General features: G+C 36.0%; 1 protein-coding gene across 1 annotated transcript; it reads left to right on the top strand.

Moving 5' to 3' along the window:
- The first annotated feature begins 2,049 nt into the window (after positions 1-2,049).
- On the top strand, positions 2,050-7,979 carry LOC119798506 (cell surface glycoprotein CD200 receptor 1-B-like). The gene is made up of 5 exons (XM_038308013.1): positions 2,050-2,128; positions 6,402-6,455; positions 6,738-7,043; positions 7,440-7,706; positions 7,866-7,979. The coding sequence occupies exons 1-5, from the start codon at positions 2,068-2,070 to the stop codon at positions 7,955-7,957; spliced, it is 780 nt and encodes a 259-aa protein (XP_038163941.1). The 5' UTR covers positions 2,050-2,067; the 3' UTR covers positions 7,958-7,979.
- Positions 7,980-8,224: the final 245 nt, after the last annotated feature.

Here is an 8,224-nt window from a genome sequence, read left to right as displayed (position 1 = left end):
AATAAACACACTGGACCTGGACTCAGCTGCCTCTGCCTAAATTTTTTGATCTTTGTTTGAGACTTTTTCTGCTTTTTAAGAACTTTGAATTTTTATAAAACTTAGCTTCAATTTTAAGTCGTCAAGAAGAGAATTATAGACGACAAGATAAGCTGTCAGATTATTTTTTTTTTCTTTGGAGAATGCAATACGCTTCCGTAGCTTCTACTTCTAGAAATAGGATAAAAACAAACAGAGGAACTCTACTTACATTGATTCATTAAATAATGCTTGAATCTGGCTGTTTATTTTGGATACTATTACATTACAGATAAGATAGTGTTATATTGTCTTTTATAATTATTGAAAGTGTGAAGAAGTTAAAATTGATTAATCTGTCAAATATTTTTTCAATGAATCGATTAATAATCAGATGGCCAAAGGTTCCTTAAAGAAGATTTTTTACGAAATTTAACCAGGTGAAATGTTTCCTCTTGAGGAGTTCTGTATGGAGAATATTGACAGACAAAAAAAATTTTTTTTTTCTATCTTAAATGCAAAATGTTTACATATTTTTTACAATCTGGTTATAATTCCTGCTCTAAGTGGGTTGCTCTGTCGGCTAAAGGCACATTTTAGTGGCCGTTTACTCAAGTTATCGATTATTCAATTACTAAATTAGTTGACGATTATTTAAATAATCGACCAATATGATTAATTATTTCAGCCCTTGATAAAATACATGAAATGGGCTACACACAGTAACTACAGCCCATATGTACAACTTGTATAGTGAAGTTAATATTTTAATTGCTCAGTGTCAGTTCCTCTTATAGTTCCAGTGCACATGTAAATACAATACATTTATTGCCGTCAATTGAATGTATTATTTTGCATGATACAGAGAGAGCATATTAGATAAAAAAATAAGAGTGGGGTTTACCTCTGTTTACCTCTGCACAATGCTATATCTTCAAAAGAAAACAGAGGATAAATCCACATACAACAGACATATTTAGCCTATATTTGGTTAAATAAGCACGTATTTACCTTCGGTCTTAGTCACTGGTAAGTTTAAATGCAAACCTTTACAGAGTGGAAAAAAGTCCTAATTCCACATTCGTGTGTGTAGTGTCATATAAAATTTGTATTAATGTAGCAAGAAATGCTGCTGTTCTCTTTAAACAAAATGTGTCCTGATGCTCACATTAAGCATAAAAAAGAGCATGCATACTTTTGCATAAGACCAATGACATCAGACCAATGAAACTGAAGACCAAAAGTGTCCCTACCAAAGTCTAAATCTACGCCTACGCCCTTGGTTAAGACCATTTCCAGAAAAAAAGGAAGTCAGCATGGAGAAAATCATTCACAAGTGGAAAAATATATAGGCAGGTGAAGCCCCTTACAAGACTATATAGGCTTTAGATTTATACTGCAAAATGTTAAAATGACAAACAACACAAACAGAGAATGCTTTGTTTTGAAATGTTGGCAGGAGAAAGCAAATTCCCTTTAAAAACAATATCACTTTCAGAGCTCTTAACACAGAACCCAGTATTTAAGCAGACAGGCAGGTTGATATCTCAAAAAGTGTTTATCTAAAGTGGTGGAACCACAGTGAGGGCAGAGGTCATGGATCTCACCCAACCTGATTTAAAACATTTATAAATTACCCCATGTTGTCTGACCACAGTGTCTAAACGTCACTTGCGCCGCTTCTCCTATCCCACATCCTCCAGCCTGCCCCACAGCCTCCAGACCGCCTGCGGTCTTAACCTTTCACATACAAAAGTAATTTATTGAGCAATCGATGACAAAAGTTGACAAAGGACTGAGAGATGCAAATGCTGATTTTCTTAGTAATGATTTCAACTGAATGGTAGATGCAGAAAGTGATCATAGCAATTTTTCTTTATTTTAGTGTCTGTTCTTACAAAGCTGATAAAAAAAAACAAATTTTTATAGCGGGACAGGAAACTGAGGTGTGCTTTAGCAAGCATGACATCCTGTGTAGGTTGATTGACGTAAGTGACGAGAAATACATGCAGTCTTGGCTTAATGCTATGCTTTGATAGAATTTGTGACATGATGGGGATTTATATCTTCTTTTTCTTCTTTTTGACAGAATCTTGGAGCCTGTCTGGAGGTTTGATTCAAATAACTATTCAGTCATAATTATCTTTCTGAGGATGTTAGATGTTTTAATGGACTTTTTTTTTTTTTTCATCTACGGGACGCTTGATTTTAACTTTCTTTATAACTCTTGAGAGCAGTAGCATGTATTCTTGCAAGACAGTTTTTCTGTGTATAACTAATCTTCTTTTGGAGAACACTGCAGAGAATTTGTTTATTTATTGTAAATGATACTGTGTCACATTGTCGACAGTCAATGGAAATAAACTAAAAGCTTACAAGGGAAAAAAAGAACCCACTCCCTTTTTTTACAATTTCAAGTTTTAAGCAATAGCTACAATTCTTTTTTTCTAAAATGCACACAACAGATTTAATCACTAAAGGTTTTGATAATACTGATGCCTTCTGGTTACTTTAGCTAAGGAAAATGGAGGTTCACTAAAACAGTTATTTTAGCCATAACTACACTGAACAGCTTTTCTAACACCACTGAAATCTACTATTTTATTTTAAAAAGTTATAACAGTTATTTAATTACTTAATCCTTAGCCCTTTTTTCTATGTATTTACTGAAATCAGAAACAAAACAAAAAAACACTCATTATCATCATTATCTTCATCTTTATTTATATAGCGCTTTAAAACTGGTACAGCTGAAAACGAATTGCTGAACATAGCTAAAAATAATGAAACACATAAAAAGAATAAAATACAGCGTAAAAATATAAAATAAGGCAATAATAAGAAATCTAAGTAAACAATGTTGTAACAACTAAGTCTTGCCAGTGTTAGAAGCCAGTGTATAAAAGTACGTCTTGAGCGGTGTTTTAAAATTTGGCAGTAAAGGAGGCTCCCTAATGTGCAGAGGGAGGCTATTATATACACAAGGAGGAATTATAGAGAAGGCCCCTCTCAGCTTCCTCTTAAACCTCGGTGCCTGCAGGAGCTGCTGTTATGCTGACCTGAGGGACTGTTGTGCAACTGATATCCTGCAGATAATGAATAAACGATTAACTAGAACTGGAGTTATAATTTTTTCACTTATTCAAAGTTGGAGGTGAAATCAGTTTAGTGTTCTTAGTTGAATAATTATAGCTTTCATTTGTTTACTTACCAGGCTTTGTGGTTTCACCTCTGGAGGGTTCCTGGACCGGATGTTAAAATCCAGGTATCCACACCAATTTAGTGACCCAGGCTAGGTTATCAGCAGAGCTATTAATTATCAATCAAAGAACTATTCATCTCTGTTTATTCCCATTGTTACCAAAAGGGGGTGGATCTTTAGCCTGGGTGCCAGTCCGAACTTAGTCCCGCCCACAAGGTTTGAGTTCGGGGAAGTTCGGTCTGGCTCTGCTCCATAGTAGCGCGAGTATTATCGCCCACTGTCAGGCGATCCAATCAAATTGTCAGGGCGGGCTTTATACGATGATGGACAGATGATCAAGAGTAACGTAATCAACCACGTGACCAAAGCGCGCTTGGGTGACAACAATAATGGCTGCCGCTGGAGAGTTTGGGTGAGTAGATTCTGCTATTAGGTCTGTTCTAGAAGATATCGTCAGCAAATTAATTTTAAAAGAGGAACAGAGAAACGCGATCAAGTCTCATCTTCTTATTCTAGGCGTGAAACTGCACGCTTTGATTTTTGTGGACAACAACTATGCCTCGCTTAACATACGTCACGCACTCTGTTGCTCTTATTGGTTGTAGATCTATCCAATTGAGTGCAGAGGCATTTTTTTTTTCCTGGTTCGTTCAAAACACGCCCCATAATCACAGCTCTATGGAGCAGCATCAGACTCATATTCTGACTAGAATTGAGTCGGACTATGTCAGGCTAGTGGATCTTGCCTGAGTGATAAACCGTCCGCTATATGGATGACAAGACCACTACAAGTTAAACAATGACGTCTTTATTCTAATAATAGGATTACAGAAATCTAACATCTATGCAAATACTACACGCTATTAGAAAATAAATACGAGGTAGACTAAATGATTAGTTAAGGAAAACAAAAAGAATAAAACCCTAAGTAAGAAATCCAGCAGAATAATTGCCTTGTTGCCAATGGATGTGGTGTTTATCAGGCCTACCCTGGTCGAAGCTGCAGCAAGTGCATACCCTTGTAGTCAGGAACAGCGGCACAGCAACCTTAAATTTCGGAGGTTTCTTCAGGCCATTTTGATGTAACATCCACCTTTGTTTCTCTCAGGAACTAACTTAAACACCATTATGATCTCAAATATAATAACTCCAGCTGTGAATTGTTATGGTAAAGTTATTTCTTTATCATTTTCTCTGCTCATCTATCACTCATAAATTAAAACCTTTATATGTTCAATTTCTTTTACTTCTCTACTTCATTTCACTAAATACCGTATTTTCACGACTATAAGGCGCATATAAATGTCTATTTTTCCCCTCAAAATGTGCGGTGCGCCCTATGTGTGTTGTTACTGTAGAATTTGAGACCACCTCATTGAGGAGACGATGAAGGAGTGGCTGCGGGAGGTGAATGTAAGGAGACCAGGTGGTTTTTTTTTCCACTCATCACCATTGCTGTTAATCTGTGACTCCATGCGTGCCCATCTCACAGCTGATGTGAAAAACATGTTATTCAACCGCTCGACATCGGTGTGAACCGGACGCAGCAGCGCAGCTGTTTAATTCAGAAACAGAGGATGATGACTTTGATGGGTTTGATTAATACTTTGTAATAAATACATGAATAAAGCACAATCATACTCAGTTTTGCTCCCGCTCAATTTTTCTACCTGAAAACTTAAATTAAAAAGCAGCCTCTGGGCCGGGTTGCCGGTCATGATTATCTTTCTGAGCATGTTAGATGTTTTAATGGAAACTTTGTTTTAATCTAATCTACACGATGCTTGTTTTTAACTGTCTTTTGAACTCTTTAGAGCAGTAGCATGTGTTGCTGGAAGACCGTTTCCCTGTCTATTGACTAACTAATCATGTTTTGGAGAACACTGCAGATATTTTTGTTATTTGTAAATGATAATGAGTCACATTGTGGACAGTCAATGGAAATAAACTAAAAGCTGAGACAGGGGGGAAAATAATTCCATAACAGAGGAAAAGGTTGACCCATATTCTCTGTATGAGCAAGGGGCATGCTGCCACTGGCTTCTTCAGTGGAAACCTCTGACATCAGTGTGATCAATCTTTTTCTCTCCACCTCAGGGGTCTCCACGTTGCGGTCTTACTAACCCACTGCATACTGTAGTCTCTGTTTTGCTGTCAGACGTAAACAAACATCAGGGTGTTTGACTTGACAGCACTTTTTTTTTTTAAACCCCTAGACTTTTCTTTTACTTTTTCTTTGATTAGGTTTTAAGCAATAGCTATGATTTTTTTTTCCTAAAATGCAGACAACAGCTTTAACCACAAAAGGTTTTGATAATAATGATGTCTTCTGGTTACTTTAAGGAAAGCTAAGGAATATGGAGGGTCTCTAAAACAGTTATTTTAGCCATACACTGAACAGCTTTTTGTTAGGTTTCTGTTTCTGTTATGTATTTCTTTTGCTCCTTGATTTCTAGTGTTTAGTTTTCTTTTCACCATGTTTCTGTATTCTAGTTATTTGATTATTATTATTTTGTTGATGGTTTCTTATTAGGTCCTGTCTTCCAGCTTTTCATTTGTTATCCTCTGCTGCCCTCTTGTGTCCTCTTTCTCTTGCTCTGTTTTCTGTTCTGCGCTCACCTGTTTTCAATTCCCTCATCAGCCATCTTCCTGTCTCTGTCCCCTTTCAAAGCCCTTCCTCTTCAGTTCCTGTTTGCTGGATCGTCGTCAAACGTCTTACATCTCATCAAACTTCTGGTCAGCTCTCTGTCGTCCTTCCTTGTCTCTTCCTGGTTCTTAGTTTGTGTTTTTTTCCCTGATGTCTCCTAGATTCTGGTTCATGATGAATTTTTGTTGGATTTTTGACTCCTGCTTGTGAGATATTTTTGTTGGATTTTGACTCCTGCCTCTGGGCCTGTAAACCTCCAGCCTATGAGCCTGTGAACCTTGATTAAACTTCTTAAATTCATCTCAGCCACCCGTCTCTGCATTTGGGTCCTCAAACCAACACCACCAAATCCTGACACTGTTCTAACACCATTCACATCTGCTACTTTATTTTTGCAAGTTGACACTGTTATCTAATAACTTACCCCCTTTTCTGTGCATATACTGAAATCAGAATGAACAACTAATAGTAACCTTAAAAAAAAAACCTCTGTTTTACCTAACTCATCCTAACATCCACCTTCATTTCTCTCAGGAACTAACACCACTATGATCTCAAATACAGCTACTCCAGCTGTGAAGTATTATGGTAAATTGATTTCTTTATAATTTTCCCTGCTCATCTAAATCCTGTTAAACATGTTAACATGTTAAACCGCCTATTGAAAACTAACTTAAACCAAAACCTTTATATGTTTTGATCAAATTCTTTTTACTTCTCTACTTCATTTCACTATTTATTTCCTGCGGTTTAAATCTTGCATATTCACATAATTGTACCCATGATCCCGTTCTGCAATGATCAACAAATAAACATCAGACTACCACCATAATCTAAATTAATTTGCATTTTTCTCTCTTTTTTTTATAGTTGACAGGAAGGAAGTCTACAACCATGGGAGTAACGTGATTCTAACCTGCAGCAATAAGACATGGAACGAGATACTATATGTTATCTGGAACATTAAAGTAAAAAGCAAAGCCTGCACGATTTCATTCAATAATGATGGCCAAGGTGTTGATGACTGCAATGATGAAAAGTCTCTCAAAACCAATTCAATTGGTCAATCATACTTGAATATCCCAAACTTTTCAGCCAATGATGTTGGGGTTTACAAGTGCGAATCAGTGTACCAAGGAGGAAATCAACATTATAATATTGAAGTGGCTGTCACAGGTAGGACTATATATCATTACTTAAAAGCGTGTTTTGAATCTAGGAATTCTTATTACTAAAATTATAAAAATGATGATTTAATTAAAATGTATAAAATTGATTGTCTATCATTCTGTATTTTACCCTACAGTGCTACACGGTTGGCATTTAATGGGGGCACAGTACAGTTTAATGTTATAGCAATATGTTATATGTATAAACATATTCAGCCTTAAATGAATATGTTTATACACACAGTGGTGCTATCACTCTGGATATTTTATTAATTCATTCATTTACTTCTTTATCTCCTGAAATATTGAAAAATATATACATTTGTGTTTTCAGTGATGTGCTTAACCTTTTTATATATTGTGGAGATACCATATCTGTCCATTCTTTGCTTTTCCGGAACAGCTCCTCCTCGTGTGTCTGCCTGGTTAGAGTATAGGGGTAACAAGATGGTGGCCGTTTGCAGAGCTGAGAGCGGGAATCCTGCTGCCAACATCAGGTGGAGTCCTGCAGGAAATTATTCAGTGACAAAGAAACAAGACCCAGATGGATTTGTAACAGTGGAAAGTCAGCTGGAACTCCCTAAGAACATCGATAGAGAAAACCTGACATGTATTATCCAGCACCAGTTCTGGGATCAGGAGGAAATTTTGGTACCAGAACTCAGAAAAGGTCAGGGTTTTTCAGATTTGAGCTATAATAATAAAATAGTTTTGTTCTTTAAGATTGCTAATTAAATAATGAAAATATTTTCTATAATCTGTAAAAATGTAAGTATTTCTTTGTAAATTAATACTCTTAAAATTTTAATCTCTCTTAAATCTCTTGCAGGAGATTATTCGTTTATGAATTTGATTCGTATTATGATTGTTTTCCTCATGATTGTGTCAACATTCATCATTTTTGCTTTTAAAAAATGGTGAGATGCTTCTTTAAAATTAAACTACTATAGGAGCATATTATAAAATTATCTTTTTTCTCATCACCTGTTTCTAAAATTTTATCAACAGGAGATGCCAACAATGAGAAAGTTCACACCTCAATCAATGGGAAGCCTGTTTTCTGGATTGAAGATTAAAAAAAAGAAGCAAAAGGTTTCCCCTGTGCTCATTGAACTGCCCATGCATGCTTTGAAAAATACTGTTTTGATATTTGCAAGCATTTCCATCAGTTTTCCTTATTGTTTTATC

This window comes from Cyprinodon tularosa, unplaced genomic scaffold, assembly GCF_016077235.1.
Source record: "Cyprinodon tularosa strain WSP-4 unplaced genomic scaffold, ASM1607723v1 ctg629, whole genome shotgun sequence".
NCBI classification, from domain to species: Eukaryota; Metazoa; Chordata; class Actinopteri; order Cyprinodontiformes; family Cyprinodontidae; genus Cyprinodon; species Cyprinodon tularosa.
The sequence above is the reverse complement of the archived record's forward strand: the minus strand, read 5'-3'. Positions and strand labels throughout refer to the sequence as shown.

What these genes read in the sequence shown, in the direction of transcription:
- LOC119798506 (XM_038308013.1), top strand. Translation starts at nt 2,068, where the DNA reads ATGATGGGGATTTATATCTTCTTTTTCTTCTTTTTGACAGAATCTTGG. An exon ending in ATCTTGGAGCCTGTCTGGAG is followed by an intron (nt 2,129 to 6,401) that starts GTTTGATTCAAA and finishes CATTTCTCTCAG; the next exon opens with GAACTAACACCACTATGATC. An exon ending in TCCAGCTGTGAAGTATTATG is followed by an intron (nt 6,456 to 6,737) that starts GTAAATTGATTT and finishes TTTTTTTTATAG; the next exon opens with TTGACAGGAAGGAAGTCTAC.